We start from the raw sequence: 16,610 nt of genomic DNA, 5'->3' as shown, positions 1-16,610 counted from the left end.
CACAGCGGCACTGCACTCTTGAGCCCTCAGGTACCTGGCTGAGGCGGAGAGCCCATACAAGGGGCCCCGTCCTTGAGGGGATGTGCAGGGAGCCAGCAGCCCCAGGGCCACAGAGACACCAAACTGACGGGCAGTCTGGGACAGCAGGTGGGGGAGGTGGGGCAGGTAAGCCTGTCATCAGCAGGGCTCCTTAAGGGGCAGCGCTGACGGCTGGCCCCCCTCCACCCCCACCCATGTGACCACACTCTCAGCGCCCTCCTGTGGCAAGGACGGGACGTTTAGACCCGAGAGGTGTCCCCAGGCTCCTGCCTAAATCCTGCCAGACCAGCCCCTTGGCACCTGGGAGCCCTTCTCACCTCCAAAGCTGCCCTGCCCGCTACAGTGACCGTCATCAGCAGCACAAGCAGGGGGCCATGAGGCCCAGCCAGGCTTCCCAGTGCCCATGGTTTGCTGTCAGCCTGTCCAGATTACCTGGACCCAGCGGCACAGCTCAAGGCCTCCCCCTCCACCTCCCGGCTTATGGGTAGGCAGGCAGATGACCTCCTGCTGGGGTCCCTCCAGCTCTGAGATCGAGGCCCCTCTACTGAAACAGTTTACTCAGAAAGCAAGGCAGGACTGAGTGACCGAAACCTAGTTGGCCCCACTCCCAGGGGGCCCACCTGGTGGGAGGTTACAGCTGCTCTGAGCCACCGCCCATGACCTGGAGCCCAGACCCACTGACGACCTTGTGACTGCTACTGCAGTCATTCTGTGACCCGAGGAGCCCAGGCTCAGTTCTTAAGGAGGGTGTGGTCAGCTGAATAACGGGCCCCCCAACCCCGAAAAGAGGATGAGATCATCGTAATCCTGGAGCCTTACACAACAAAAGGGACTTTGCAGGTGAGATGAGAGATTATCCTGGAGCTTTCAGGTGAGTCCAAGGTCATCACACAAGTAAGCGAGGGAGGAGGGCTCCATACAATGGAATCCTCAGTTCAGTTCAGTTCAGTCGCTCAGTTGTGTCCAACTCTTTGTGACCCCATGAATCGCAGCACGCCGGGCCTCCCTGTCCATCACCAACTCCCGGAGTCCACTCAGACTCACGTCCATCGAGTCAGTGATGCCATCCAGCCATCTCATCTTCTGTCGTCCCCTTCTCCTCCTGCCCCCAATCCCTCCCAGCATCAGAGTCTTTTCCAATGAGTCAACTCTTCACACGAGATGGCCAAAGTACTGGAGTTTCAGCTTCAGCATCATTCCCTCCAAAGAAATCTTCAGAATGGACTGGTTGGATCTCTTTGCAGTCCAAGGGACTCTCAAGAGTCTTCTCCAACACCACAGTGTCAAAAGCATCAATTCTTCGGCGCTCAGCTTTATTCACAGTCCAACTCTCACATCCATCAGCTTTCTTCACAGTCCAACTCTCACATCCATACATGACCATTGGAAAAACCATGGCCTTGAACAGACGGACCTTTGTTGGCAAAGTAATGTCTCTGCTTTTGAATATAATATCTAGGTTGGTCATAACTTTTCTTCCAAGGAGTAAGCGTCTTTTAATTTCATGGCTGCAGTCACCATCTGCAGTGATTTTGGAGCCCCCAAAAATAAAGTCTGACACTGTTTCCACTGTTTCCCCAACTATTTCCCATGAAGTGATGGGACCAGATGCCATGATCTTCGTTTTCTGAATGTTGAGCTTTAGGCCAACTTTTTCACTCTCCTCTTTCACTTTCATCTAGAGGCTTTTTAGTTCCTCTTCACTTTCTGCCATTAGGGTGGTGTCATCTGCATATCTGAGGTTATTGATATTTCTCCCAGCAATCTTGATTCCAGCTTGTGCTTCTTCCAGCCCAGCATTTCTCATGATATACTCTGCATAGAAGTTAAATAAGCAGGGTGACAATATCCAGGCTTGATGTACTCCTTTTCCTATTTGGAACCAGTCTGTTGTTCCATGTCCAGTTCTAACTGTTGTTTCCTGACCTGTATATAGGTTTGTCAAGAGGCAGGTCAGGTACTCTGGTATTCCCATCTCTTTCAGAGTTTTCCACAGCCGAGAGGAGCTACCCCCGCCCGAGGCCAGGCACAGTGGCCGGGAGGAGTGACCCCACATCCAAGGAGCGGTGGCTGCGAGGGCGCCAGAGGGGCTAGAGGAGCTATTTCACATTCAAGGTCGGGAGGGCCAGTGGTGAGGAGATACCCCTCGTCCAAGGTAAGGAGCAACGGCTGCGCTTTGCTGGAGCAGCCGTGAAGAGATATCCTACATCCAAGGTAAGAGAAACCCAAGTAAGACGATAGGTGTTGCAAGAGGGCATCAGTGGGCAAACACACTGAAACCATAATCACAGAAAACTAGTCAATCTAATCACACTAGGACCACAGCCTTGTCTAACTCAATGAAATTAAGCCATGCCCTGTGAGGCCAGGTGCGGTGGAGAGGTCTGACACAATGTGATCCACTGGAGAAGGGAATGGCAAACCACTTCAGTATTCTTGCTTTAAGAACCCCACGAACAGTATGAAAAGGCAAAATGATAGGATACTGAAAGAGGAACTCGCCAGGTCAGTAAGTACCCAATATGCTACTAGAGATCAGTGGAGAAATAACTCCAGAAAGAATGAAAGGATGGAGCCAAAGCAAAAACAATACCCAGTGGTGGATGTGACTGGTGACAGGAGCAAGGTACAATGCTGTAAAGAGCAATAGTGCATAGGAACCTGGAATGTCAGGTCCATGAATCAAGGCAAATTGGAAGTGGTCAAACAGGAGATGGCAAGAGTTAACGTCGACATTCTAGGAATCAGGGAACTAAAATGGACGGGAATGGGTGAATTTAACTCAGATGACCATTATATCTACTACTGCGGGCAGGAATCCCTTAGAATGGAATCCTACTCAGCTATAAGAAAAATAAAATAAAAGGAAACAATGCCATTCGCAGCAATGTGGATGGACCTAGAAATGGTCGTACTAAGTGAAGTAAGTCAGATAGAGAAAGACAAATACTGTCTGATATCACTTATACATGGAATCTGAAAAAAAAATACATCTGAGCTTATTTACAAAACAGAAACAGACTCACAGAGGCAAAAATAAACTCATGGTGACCAAATGGGAAAGGGTGGGAGAGATAAATTAGGAGTTTGGAATTAACATACACATTCCCGCATAGAACACAGACAACAAGGACCCACTGTCTAGCATGGGGAACTATACTCAATATCTTGTAACAACCTATAGTAGAAAAGAATCTTAAAAATAGTATATATGTGTATATGTGTTCAGTAGTTAAATGTGGCCAACTCTTTGTGACCTCATGGACTGCAGCCCGACAGGCTCCTCTGTCCATGGGATTTTTCAGGCAAAGAATACTGGAGTGGGGTGCCGTGTCCTACTCCGGAGGATCTTCTCCACCTGGGGAATGAACCCACATCTCCTGTGTCTACTGCATTAGCAGGCAGATTCTTTACCACTGAGCCACCCGGGAAGCCACGTGTGTGTGTGTGCGTGTGTGTCCATGTAACTGAACCCCTGGTGAAAGGAATGGCAAGCCACTCCAGCATTCTAGCCAGCCTGCGAAATCCCAGGACAGAAGAGCCAGGGGGTGGCAAAGAGTCAGACACGACTGAGCACACACATTACTTTGCTGTACACCTGAACATTGTAAGTCAACTATACGTCTGTAAAAAATTTAATATCTAAAACAACAACAAAAAAAGACGCCGCACTGCTGGCTTTGAAGGTGGAGGAGGGGCCACAGCCAAGGAGTCCGGGTGCCTTTAGAACCTGGACATGTGGGAAAGCAAATGCTTCCTCAGAGCCTCCAGGAGGGACCAGCCCTGCCAGTACCTTCATGTTAGCCCTTCTCAGACTTCCAACCTCGGAACTCTAAGGTACCAGAGACCTGGGTGGTTTTCAGCCATCAGCTTGGGATACCATGTCCCAGAAGCCACAATAACTGAATACAGAGGGAATAACCATCTAGCAGCCTCTCCAGTGTCACAGAGGCTCAGACAACCCGACCTGGAAATCCAGGTTCCCAAAAGACCCCTCTGGCCAGCCCGGCATCCTGACACCAGAGGAGAGGGCCGCTGGGGTCTCGGCGGGGGTGGGGGAGGGGAGGGGGCTGGGGGCACTCCCCTGGGTCCCACGCTGCAGGCCGCCCTCACCTCCATGCCACACACTGCCTCCACCTGGAGACCCCAGCTGAGCACTGGCCCCCTGGACCCTGAAACTACCGCAAGCCATCTATTCCCCTAAGAGACATGGGCCTTGCTCAGTCATCCCCTGGGCCAGTCTGTGCTGCTCTCCACGCCAGAGGGCACACGGAAAGCCCACCCAGACAGCATGGAGGGGGCCCAGTCCCCACGGCAGTGTAGCACCCCCAGCTGAAAGGGAGCTTGTAGGCGTCCTCCTCTGCCATCCTCCCCTCGGAGCATCAGGGGATGAAGCCTGCTCCTTCCAGACAGAGCCGCTCCCACCCGCACCAAGGGCTCCAAAGCCTCAGGACAGCCCCAGGCTGCACCATCTGGTCGCTAGGAGCAGGCAGGTTGGGGTTCAGCAGGACAGTCTCTGGGGTCTCACTGCTCCCCTCAGCTGAGACATGTGAGTAGGGAAGCGCAGCCTGGGGATGGGTCACACGCTGGCACTCAGGGCCATTCCCCTGGGAGCCTATGGGACTTGCTGGGCAATGGTGCCTCTGAGGGTCCATCGCCACACTGATGGGAACCCAGGAGCACACAGCCCCTGCAGAAACCACCCCAGATGAGCCCATTCTGAAACCTCACCCACACTTACAGGAAAACCTGAGCCCCTGGGATCCCGCCAGAAAGGTCCGCTCAGCACGTACCAACTTTGTTGTCCTGCTTCCCCCAAACATGACGCAGGGTCCTCAGCCCGGACAGCCCATCTCATCACCCACAGGCCCTCTCTTGGCCCCTTCACATGCCCATCAGTTCTCAGAACAGAGCCGGGACACCTGACTCCCTAAGCCCAGCCCTGCCCGCTCCTGCTCAGCCCCAGGCCCTGGATGCTACAGGCCGTCAGCATTTAGTGCCACCAGTGGTGGAGTGACAGTGCCAGCCTGGACTGAGTCACCCAGGGAGAGGGCTGCCTACCCTGTGGGGATGGGGTCTGGCCCCAGAGGGCGAGTGAGAAAGCCAGGGGAGACAGCGGACTTTGTCACAGACCAGTCCTGCTGCTCAGAGACCTGTGTGTCCTCCGGTGGAGAGCAGCACGGACTGGCCCGGAGGACAGCTGAGCAGGATACATGTCTCCACAGAGATCCGATGCCCTGCACAGAGCCACACTCAGGGGCCTGGGAGGCCATGGAGGGGAGACCAATCCTGGCCCTGCTTTAATAGCCCTGCTCTGGACCTGCCTGCTCCTGCCGCACAGACGGCTGCAGCCCAGGGGCAGTACTGCGGGCAGCAATTGCACCAGGGGCTTCAGGGTCCTTGGTGCAAGGAGACGCAGCCTTGCCCCACGCCAGGTGTCCCAGCATCGCAGGCGATGACTCACGGCACACCACACCCCTCGTCACATTCCTGAGGTTACCAGACTCCAAACTCCATGGAACCCCATGGACACTCAGGAGCTTCCTGCAGGAGGCTGGCCCAGCGTGGGTACCAGCATGGGAGAGGCAGGACGGACCCGGGACAGGGGTGCAGCTGCTTCCCAAGGGCTGGCTGGGGTCCTCCCAGCTGACCCTGCCGCTCACTGGGCTGACTACATCTCCCCAGCCTTGGGGGGCGGGGTAACAGGACAGCACCTGCCACATCCACACACAGCCCCCAAGGGGCCAAGGCTCTGGGGACCCTGGAAAGGGAAACTCTACTCCAAGACCCCAAGGCCTCTCTCTTGGGCCTGCCCTACGCCTGCTGCTTAACCCTCAGAGCTGCTGGTACTGCAGGGGAAGTACGGCCCTGGTGCCCACCGGCAAACACAGTTGCTGTACTTTTCTCCTCCCTCTGGTCGAGAGGCTGAAATGCTGTCAGCAGCCCACGCAGCCAGGCCGGAGACGGGTCGGGAATGTCCGACGACTCAGGGCACACGGGGCCTGTCCCAGAGGCAGCGGCTGCCTCCCCGTCTGCCCCAACCCCGCTCCCTCCAACCACGGCATCAGCCTCTCGGGGTGCAAACTGTGAAGGAGGAAACAAAGGCAGCTCACACGGGACAGAGCGCATCCAGCCCGCCCCGCGCAGAGTCCGCCGCTCCCACCTGGCCTCGGGTCGCCGGCGTTCACGGGGTAGCCAGCCTGGCCCAGATGGCACGGGTAGCAGCCCCTCCACAGGTAGCGGTAATGTGTGCCCGCGACGCGCGCCAGGCTCGCCAGCAGCCCGAGGTACCAGAGAGCCGCCAGCCCGCCGCGCCTCCACGGCGCCTCCATGGCCCATCCGCTCCCTCCCGGCTCCGGGCAGCGCGCACTCGGGTCTCCCCGCTCCGCTCCGCTCGGCGCCGCTGGAGCGGCTCTGGTCGGGCGCGCCCCGCCCCTCGCCTTTCTGTTCTCCGCTTTCCCTCCGCCCCCCGCAGGTAAGGGCCAAATCCTCGCCGCAGCCAGGCCCCGCTCCGCCCCGCCCGGCCCCGCCCCCGATTCTCAGAAAGAGCACGGGCCCCCCTCCGCGCCGCCCGCCCACCCGCTCCGCACATTCCTACGCGCGCGCTCACGCAACCGGCACACACCCAGACCCATTCAGAAGAGCAACCACCTCCACGCAGACACGTGCGCAAGCAGACGCACGTGTGCAAGACGTACACAAGACACCCAGAGTTCTGCACGGACCTGCATGGGCACATCGATACACACGGGCGCTCGCACAGGCAGGATCCCTGAGCCAACAAGCTAAAGAAAACACGCAATACAGAGGTGGATGGAGGCCACCCTGGCAAGGCCCCGGGGCTCCGCAGAGGCAGCTCGATGGAGCTTGCGGAGAGTGGGGAACCGGCGCACTTCGAGGCCACACCACGGTAGTGGATGTCTTGGGGGTGAAGACTCCCCCAGGCCCCCAGCCCGGTGTCCCTCATCTCTCCACTGGTCCAGGGCCAGTACCTGCGGATGGGGAGGGTCTGAGCCTGCAGGGACAGTGAGCCCCAGGGGTGAGGCTGCCGAATCATGGACACTCCTCCAACCCCAGACTGCTGGGCACAGCCTGTGGTCCCGGATGTGTCAGGCAGCTCTGCTCAGGGGTGGTGGCGTCACACTGGCTGTGCACTCGAGAGACCTGTGCATTCAGGTCTGACGAAGGCTGGGCCCCCAGCCCCCCATCTCGTGTAGGCTTTGCTGATCCCCAATGGCTCACCTATGGCGCCCTGCCTGACCCCAGCCCTATCCAGAAACTGCTGGCTGTCATTCTTCACAGCCCACCTGTGGGCAGGGTTCAAAGGGGCAACCTCAAGCTTGTGGAAAAAGGCACTGTCTCGCCTTGTCTGGTCCTGTCTGCAGCCCAGAAGCCAACTCATCCCACTGTCTCCCCCCACCACCTGCCCGCCAGGTGCCAGGCAGTGCAGAAACAGACCTGCCTACCTGTCTGCCCCAGCCTTGGGGGTAAGCTTCTCCCCACCACCCCCAGGGTAGCACCGCAGCCTGTGGATCCCAGCCTGTCAATGTAGGGAGCACACATCTCCCAGGTGGACACACTGCCCCGTGGCCATTTGAACAGTGCCTCCCACAATGCGCCAGCTCTGTTTATCACTGCAACATGTATCTCATTCGCTCCCAACAACACTAACAAAAACCTGAGGGTCCCTGTGCAGCCACCAGTCAGGCTGCAGGGAGCAGGGGGTGATGGACACAGGTGCGGGGCCTCAGACACTCTGCTCCAGACACTGCCAAGCATCATGCTGCTCAGCCTGGCAGGGGGCTCTGGCATGCAGACCTGGTAACCGAACTCCTTTTTTAATTATAAAACATTTGTGGTTGGGCTGGATCTTCGTTGCGGAGCGAGGGCTTCTTCCTGCAGTGTCTTCTCTTGTTGCAGAGCACACGCTCTAGGCACACGGGCTTCAGTAGCTGTGGCACTCAGGCTTAGTTGCTCCACAGCATGCCACCGACTCTGGTGACTTCCAGCGGAGCTCTTTCCTCACTGTCTCATGGTCCTCTTTTGAAGCAGGTCTGTGCCTCCCAGATGCACCTATAATTAAACCCTCATTCTGCCCAGAAGGGAAACCTCCAGCCAGGTGCCCACCTAGGCCCTGCCCTTTGCACACAGGGTCCCGGACGTTCTCGTAGTCTTTATCCAGGGGATAAATGACCTGCCCAGGGTCACACAGGACAAAGAGGACCACCGACAGGGATCAGTTCTGACCTAAATCCTGCCTTCCTTGGGCACCCTCCTCCAGGCTCCTGGAGACATGGCCTCTGCAGGTACCCAGTGGCTCCGTCGGGGTTGCCCAGTGGGTTCTGAATGGTTGGGGGGGGGGGCGGGCAACGGCCCAGCAGGAGGGCCACCACAGGGCCCCAGACTGTCGGCCAGAACTCAGTGCTGGGCTCCCTCAGCCCAGGCCACCAAAGGGCTCTCCACGTGGACCCTGGGCACAGCACTTCCAGGAGACGCTGGCTCCAGACCTTGCCTCTTCCATCCCTCGTGGGTGGCCTGGCCCTCCCAGCACCCCAGCTTCCACAGCAGCCAAGATGCCCACTCTTCCTCCGACACGCAGACAGCGAGCTCCTACACATCTGTTGAGTACCAATCCCAAGGGGCCTTCTCTGCAAAGCTCCCCAGCCCGCTCCCCCCAGAGCCACCACTGCCAACTCTGCTTCCCCTAAAGCTGGCCTGTCCCTCCTTCCCTTCAGCCCTCACTCCCTCGCTCCTTTCCCTCAGTGAGGACCTGAGTGCCCGCTCTAAGCAGAACCCAGTTCTAGGAGGCAGAGCTGTCTCCCCCGCAGCCCAGCTGAGCCCGAGACAACTCATGACGTGATGAGCTCAGGCGGCACCTCCCTAAAGGACCCGGGGTGGGGGTTCGATGGCTCTGGGCCTCCATCTCCACTAGGCTGGGCACAGCATGATGGCGGCCAGCCACCGCAGCCCAGACACGGCCCACTGGCCTCCCCGGTGCCACCAAGCACACCCAGGCGCGCGGCTGTGGTCTGGAAGCTGTTTGGGAAATGCTTTCCCGATGCGGAGACTGGGCTGGTGTCTGCCCGGTGGAATGTCTGTGTGTCAGCAGAAGGAGCAGACCACCCCCCCGCCAACCCGCCAGGCCAGCTCCAGCTTTCCTCTCCAAGCTAGGCAGCCACCAAGCTCCTCTGCCAGGACCTAGGCTGGGAAGAGGGCCCCATGCTGCCCCTGCAAAGCTACAGCTCCCCCTTATTGCTGGGCCCGTCCCACCCTAGCACCCTGAACTGGGGCTTCAGGGCCAGGACTGCCATGTCCCTGGGGTCAACTGGAAGCAGAACAAGGCGCATTTCCTCCCCACACTTGTGCTATCTGTCCCTTGGTGCTATGACACTTCCTCCAGGAAGCCCTCCAGGGGAACTCTCGAGGTCCCAGGTCGCCCTGTGGCATTCTGCCAACATGCTGAAAGGGAGGTCATCTTGGCCTCTGGCTGTAGAGCAGGTGCTGGGGGAGCCTGGCTGGGCCTTGGGGCACTCGATGCCTGCAGGGGTTGGGGGGGTGGCCTTGCATCTCCCACCCAAGTTCCTAGGGACACGGGACAAGGAGGCCCCAAGACACAGGACAAGAAGGCCCTCCAGTGGGACACGAAGAGACCAAGCCCCACCCAGGCCAGGGGGGAATCTCTGACCCTTCCTGTCTGGCTGGGGGATGGGGAGAAACTAAACTTCTCAGAAGGAACTAAATCCTCTGGAGGCAGGTGGGGTTGTGTGTGTGACAGAGAGGAGAGACTCTCAGAGAGGCCCCAGAGGTCACCACCCTGACGCCAAGGTGCCCTTCTTTCGAGGGTGACGGTCCACGGGCACAGTGGATGTTGGATGCGGTAGTTGTCACTGGCCACCCACTGACCACCTACATTGCCCTCTGTGCCGGGCACTTCATGGGCTTGGCACCAGACCGTGCCCTCTCACAAGTGGACAGGCAGACCCAGAATGAAGCCACATGAGCTGGTGGGGTGTAAGGGAACTGCAGGCTGGGGCCCTGCCTCCACCAGTACCTCCTGCTGAAGTCAAGTCTCACGTGACAGGCTGCAAGGCTGGGGGCGCTGGGCAGAGGCTGGCTTGGAGGACCCTGATGGCCAAGAAAGCAGTGTGGGAGCCATCAGGGGGCTGGGAGGGGCACTGGGGCCATGAGAGGGACTGGCCAGCGATCAGATGGCCCCCCCAACAGGCCCCCAGCTGCAGGGTAGAGGGCCAGGAAGGTACTGGAAGGAGGCCTCCCTTTCAGGTTTCTCTTCAATCTGCCTTTGGGGACTCAAGGCCTCTCAGCCCAAAAGTCCCCCTCCCCACCTCCCAGTCCCCCAAGGGGACAAATGTCCTGCCTGGTTGCTTCCAACCTAGATGGCCAGAGCCCAGCACAGCCCAGGAAGTCAGTTTTTAGCTGGGGTCCATTGTGGCCCCACACAGGCCCAGGAGGACCACCCCCAGAATGTCCCTCCCACCCCCTGACCCAGGGCCGCCACTGCATTGTTATTTTGGGAGCGGAGGCTGGGCCTGGCCTCCAGGAGTCGTCCGGGCGTCAGCCTCATGGTAAACTCATTACCCACCCTGGGCCCTCACTGAGCCAAAGGAAGGAAAATGGAAACCACGGTTGTTTCCGAGAGCCCAGCTGCTGCTCCTGGCTGCATCTGCCCTGGGCTGGGGCCAGGCCCCCTCCACACACACGCATGCACGCACGCCCCAGGAGAGCCCAGGACAGAGCAGTCACTGCCACACACATCATCCTCCAGAGACAAGCCGGCTAAGGGGGAGGGCAGGCCCTGTCCTGTGCAAGGGAACCAAGGCCTGGTTACCCCACTGAGGCACCCGCAGCGGGCCAGACACGAGCCTCGCTGGAGGCCCCCGCATATGTGTACACATGTGTGCATGCGTGACGAGGCCCTCTCTGTGGCTCTCTGCTGCCTCCAAGCAGTGGCCTGAGCCATGTGAAGATCAGGGTAAGGCCAGGTCTGACCCTGGGGGCACCTGAGCTCTGCAACACTGACAGCCCCACCACGGCACAGCCCCTGAGGCCTGACTCTCATAGGGGACATTGAGCTGCCCGGGAGCAATGACTACAGAAGGGGACAGCCCCAGGGCTCAAACTACACTCGGCGGAAGAGAGTCTGTGAAAGCAGTGATGAGGCTTCCTTGAGGAGGTGGCCTTCGGACATGTGCAGGGCGGGACGTAAATATGGTTTGTTGGAGGGCTTTGGGGGCAGATGCAGGGCTGCTGGTTCAGAGGCAGGAAAGGCCCAAGAGGGTGAGTGCCAGACAAGGGGTCCAGCCAAAGCTGTGGGCCTGGGCCTGGCCTACAGCGAGCACCCAGGAGGTCTGAAAACACCAGCAAACGGAAGGCCCACTTCCAGCCCCCACGGTCACTCCTCCGCTGCCCCTGTCCTATCCAAAGGCCAAACCTGTTCACAGAACACTAGGGTTGTGGAGGCAGCAGCCAGGTCCGGCCAAGTACCCAGGTCAGCCAGCACTCGCCACCTCCCACGGTGCCCAGGCTGCAGCCGCCACAGCTGCTCCTGCCTCTGAGGCCCCGACGGCACCCCCTGAGTCCTCGGGGCCACTGCTGCACAGACAGAGGTCCAAGCCGGCCGCCGTCCACATCAAGTGCAGAGTGCACTTTCTAACCCACAGGACCGGACCTCCCATCCCCCTCTCTGAGCACCCATGCCCACGCCCCACACAAAACCTTTACACCAGGGCTGCACCAGTCCCTCAGGTCTCATTACAAGCATCTCGCAGGATCTTTTTTCACTGTTTCCTCACCAAACAGAAGGAACACCCTCCCCTCTGCATTCTGGGGCAGGTTCCCCACCAGGCCCCACCCAGAGCTGCTCTGGCCAGACCCTGGGGAGCGATGGGATTTGACCATGGGATCTGGAGGGTTGGCTGAGGGTTCTGTGGGGTCAGGAGTCCAGCTACCCAGCAGGGTGTGGAGCAGAGAGGAGATGAGAAGATGGGGGTGGAGGCCTAGCCCAGGGCAACAACCTCGCAGAATGGGGGTAGGGAAGCTGGAGAAGATGGAGGGTGCGGCCAGGAAGGTCCAGCCTCGTCACCGCCGGGAGAGACAGGGACAAGGGGCAGCCAAGAGACACGGACAGCGGGAGAGTCCAATTAGGAGGCCAGGTGCTGAGGGAAGAGGGCTTGTTGGGACCACTGGTGATGGACGAGAACTTTCTCACCCACCAGACAGAGGCAGGGCAGGGGCCTGCCTCTCCCGGAGCCAGGCAACGCGGGCCTGAACCATTCCTCCCTATTTTTCCTGCCTGCCCCCCTCCAGCCCAGCCAGGAGGGGCTGCTTCCACTCTCAAGAGTCACAGAGATGGGGAGGTAACTGCCTTCCTGAGGCTGCAGGCCCCTGTGAGCTCTGAGTTCCCCGAATTGCCCCCATCTCTCAGCTGCAGCCCCCGGACCACTGGGAGCAGAGCTGGGACCCCTGGGATACAGGAAGACAGGGGCTGCTGGAGCCTCCATTTCCCTAGCCCAGGGCCCCCCCTACCCCCGATCCAGCTAACTCCTCTGCTGGGGCCCCTCCAGCCCATCTTCTCTGCTGGTCCTCCTCATGGCAGCCGCCCCAGCCACAGGGTCCTGGGCACTTTGGGGTTCACTGTTAGGATGTGTCTGCCTCCTCCCACTGAGCCCCAAGTCTGAGGGCTATGGCCTCTGAGGGCCACACCTGTTCCAGGTCACAGCCCAGGGAGAGAATCGGCCTTTCTGCTCCCACGTCCAGTCCTGCAGGCGGCCGTGGGCACCCAGATGTTGACTACACAAGATGCCTGCAGACTGCCCAACCTGGGGCCTCCGCCTGGGCTTCGGGGATCCAGGCAGGCCTGAGGGGATGGGCCTCTCTCCTGTCACTGGCTGGCTCTGACGGCTGATGTTGAGGGCTGTTGTCTCCTGCCTTGGCCTTAACCAGAAACATACCTGCCAGAATCTGCTCATGAGAGGGATGAGTGAGCCAGAGTTGGGAAAAGGCAGCTCTCAACCTCTCAGCACCTCTGACAGTGGAGGCCCTGGGACAGTCGCCTCTTTGGAAATGCTGCCATCCTGCCTGGAGGGACTGTGGCCGGGGCCAGGCTCCTCACTTGTGTCCAGAGCACAGCCAGCCAGAGAGCCTGGCCTGAAAAGGCCCAGATCCCAGGCCTTGCAGGAATAAGGCTAGGGCTTTGCATGCTGAAGGCCCAAGTTCACTCACGCTGGGCTGCTTGGCCCACATGAGTGCAATGAGCCCGCCAGCCAGCGTCCCCCCTCAGTCTCGTCTGGAAGGGGCAGGTCACTCAGTAGGTATTTGCGGATGCCCACTCTGCACTGGACACTGCTAGTGCGAGCCGTGTGGAATGAGCAGGCAGCCCCTCCAGTTCCTCCAGCTCCCGAGAGGCTGGCAGGCCACCCCTAGACAGGGCCTGAGCACTGGCTTCCGTGGGACCTGGGGCCAGGGGGGCCCATGACGTAACTCTGGGCTTCATCCGCCTCACCCAGCTGTGTGACCTGAATGCACTCTTGCCCCCTCTGGGCCTCTTGCTTCTCTGCACAAAATGGGGACCACGGGGCACTGTGAGCACTGAGCAGACCCGGGACCACGGGGCGCTGTGAGCGCGGAGCAGACCCGGGACCACGGGGCCATGTGAGCGCTGAGCAGACTGGGGCTCAAGGGGCCATGTGAGCGCTGAGCAGTGGTGTGTGGGGCTACAGCCAGAACCTGGCATGGAGTGCGGGTTGGGCAGGCTGGGCACTTCTTCACGTCCCCACAAGAGTCTTGCCGCCCTCCCCACTCTCCTGACTCAGGCAGCTGGGTCCCCAGGAAGTGAAAAGTCCTAGCACTAAAGGCTCTGAAACCCCCTGTGAGGAGGCATTGCCACCTAGGGTTGCCCCAGCAGGAGATTCAGAGAAAGCCCCCACGAAGGGCCAAGGGAAGCGCAGGTGGACTCCGGCCAGGGCGCCAGTGTGAGAGTCGATAGCGGCTCCCCTTGCCCCCACCCCCACGGCCACAGGGCAGTACAGCTGGCTCGGCTCACCCCACGGCCCTCCCAGCCCAGGCGGCAGCCCCAGGGGCTTCCTAATCAGGACACGTCACTTCCCACGTTCCTGACTCTCCCTGGGGACAGACGGGACCTGGCAGCGGCCAGCTCGAGCGAGTGTGAGAGAGGATCCCCGTCAGGTCGGACGAGGCTCAACTGCGTTCCCACCCGGACCCAGGCGGGACGAGCCCGTGGCAACAGCTGAGTCAGACAGGGTGAGGAGCGCAGCCCGCACCGTCCTGAATGCAAGCCCTTGGAGCAGGCCCTTTCCCTCTTGAGAAGGGTCGGTCCCATGGTGGGGACCATGCAGACGCCAAAGCCTGGGCCGGGGGGCTGGAGTACAGGCCACCTCTACTTTCTGAAAGCCTTGACCCCTCCATGGGCTTCTCACAGACACCCTGTTAGAGACCCTAGCTCTGCACTGGACACCCCCATAGCCAAGGAGTAGTGGGGATTGGGGACATGCTGAGCCCCCAGGCCAGAGCCAGCCGTTTTCATGTTGGACTGAGGACTCCCGCTCAGGCCCCCACCCTACCCCCACCCTACCCGGAGAGTCACCTGCTGCCCCATTTCCCAGCCCTTCCTGACCTCCTGGAGGGAGGGAGCAGTGGGGGCTGGGAACCATCGAGCTGGCTCAGGAAGAATTCCACCCCCAGCACCGAGGGAAGGCTGGCCCTCAGGCCTGGACCTGGCAGGCGACACCCCCCGCCACCCCTGGAGTCTATCCCAGGGAGACACCCTGATTTTCTCTAATCGACAAGATTAATTTCCCCCTCACAATGGGACTGAAAACCCCGCCCCACGGCAAGGTCCCTGAGACCTTCAGGCCACACCAGCCTGATGGAAGGACCCACCTCACTGAGGGACTCAGCATCCACCCAGCCAGCACGGCAGGAGGGAGTGAGGAGGGGGAACGTGCCTTGGGGAGGGTAAGGACCTGCCAGGGTCCCTTGGGGATTCTGGTCCCCATCATGGCCCTGGATGTGGGTTCAGGCTAGTCCCTGCAGACCTTGCTCAAGAGGAGGCAGTGAGGCTGGGGTGAAGGGCTCATGGCCTCAGGCCAGCACGAGGGGGTTCGGCTCAGGTTGCGGTCCCCCTTATCTCCCTCCCTCATGCCCCCCAGCAGTCCCTGAGGGGTAGGGAGCCTGCTGCTGGTGCTGAGTCCTCTCAGGGGTCCTAAGAGCCAAGGGTGTCATTCATACCACTTTCCAGAGGAAGAGGCTGAAGTTGAGAGCTCCCCAAGGCGCTGAGCTGAGGCTGACACCGGAGTCTGGCCCTGGGGGGGCCTCCCCAGAGGGGCCGACATGGAAAGCCAGACGGTGCTGGGTAGGAGCTCAGGGCCCCGGCAGCTGGGACGGGAGCTGGACAGTGGGGTCCACGTTTCTCCCCAGGACCCACCTCCTCCATAAAGCACAGGTTTGAGCACACCTGCCCGTGGGTCTGGGGGGAGGGCGGGCACCGGTCAGAGGCTGTACCCTACGAGGACGCTGAGGGAGCAGCAGTGGGCTACAGCCTCACCTGGCAATGTGCCCTTCCCCCGCACCTGTGCCCCCCAGGAGAAGGGAGCAGGGCTCCTGCCATCGATGCCCCGCCCAGAACACGACCGACACACTGGCCTGGCGCTGTTCCCCGGGCAGGGGCCTGTGCCAGTGCTCCGTGTCGCACGGCGTTGGTCAATCACTGGGGCAGTTTCCGGGCTCACCCCACCGGCCACTCGGTGCGCAGCCCTGTGTGTGAGCGGCCAGGGCTGGCCTGTCCTCCGCAGTAACATCTTGATTTCCTGTCCACTTTGCTCACATTCGGCCAACCGGCTGCCCCCCAGAGCCCTGCTCACTGGCCAGAGCTGAGATTTCAGGGGTGGCAGGGGCTGGCTGAGGGACAGAGAAAACAGCAGGCGCTTGGCTCTCGGCAGAGTGCTCTCAGCCACGCGGTGACTCAGAGCCTCAGCCATCCCAAACACGCAGAGCCGGTCAGCGAGCTCCTGGGGGGCCGTGGAGGGGCCGTGAGGGAGGAACGGGTGGGCACGCCAGGGTGAGGGCAGCCCCCTGACTGGCCCCCTCCTGGTCCTCTCAGTATCCCCGCCTTCAGCCAACTGACGGGTGGCGACCACCTCGCCCATCTGTCCTTGAGACCTTCTAAATCAAGGAATTTCAAGGAAGGCATTGTGGCCGGGCCTGCTGACCCTGAGCTGGGCTCCAGTCAGTGGCCAAGCTGTGCACTTGTGTTCCAGGACCACTTCTGGCCACTAGGCCCCAGGTCAGCACTGAGTGGCCTGGAGCACACGTCAGAAGACGCCCAGCCCTGGGGCAGCCCCAACATGCCTCCCAGGCCCTGGCCCAGAGCTTCCTGGGCACTGACAAGGGGCTGGGTTGCACACCCACAGACTCTGGGGACTGAGGGCCAGAAGGGTCAGGGACGGGAAACTCATGGGCCAGTCCAGCCCTATCTGTAGGCCACAGAGCTGGAAATGCTCAGAGAGGCTGCGAGGTCGGCAGTGCACCAGCAGCAG

At 60.2% G+C, this 16,610-nt stretch overlaps 1 protein-coding gene across 6 annotated transcripts in view; it reads right to left on the bottom strand.

The window, feature by feature from the left end:
* MEGF6 (multiple EGF like domains 6) overlaps positions 1-16,610 on the bottom strand; it is a 104,107-nt gene that overhangs the window by 37,751 nt on the left and 49,746 nt on the right. For 5 of the 6 annotated variants that reach the window (XM_068985838.1, XM_068985841.1, XM_068985840.1 and 2 more), the window contains exon 1: positions 6,203-6,403. The exons of the other annotated variant lie outside the window; for it this stretch is intronic. In XM_068985838.1, the coding sequence (XP_068841939.1) occupies positions 6,203-6,371 (169 nt within the window). In that variant the 5' untranslated portion in view covers positions 6,372-6,403. Of the gene's footprint in view, positions 1-6,202; positions 6,404-16,610 lie in introns of those variants that run through there. 6 annotated transcript variants of the gene reach the window in all.

Source organism: Capricornis sumatraensis, chromosome 14 (assembly GCF_032405125.1).
Source record: "Capricornis sumatraensis isolate serow.1 chromosome 14, serow.2, whole genome shotgun sequence".
Taxonomy (NCBI): Eukaryota; Metazoa; Chordata; class Mammalia; order Artiodactyla; family Bovidae; genus Capricornis; species Capricornis sumatraensis.
This window is presented reverse-complemented; position numbering and strand designations above follow the sequence as displayed.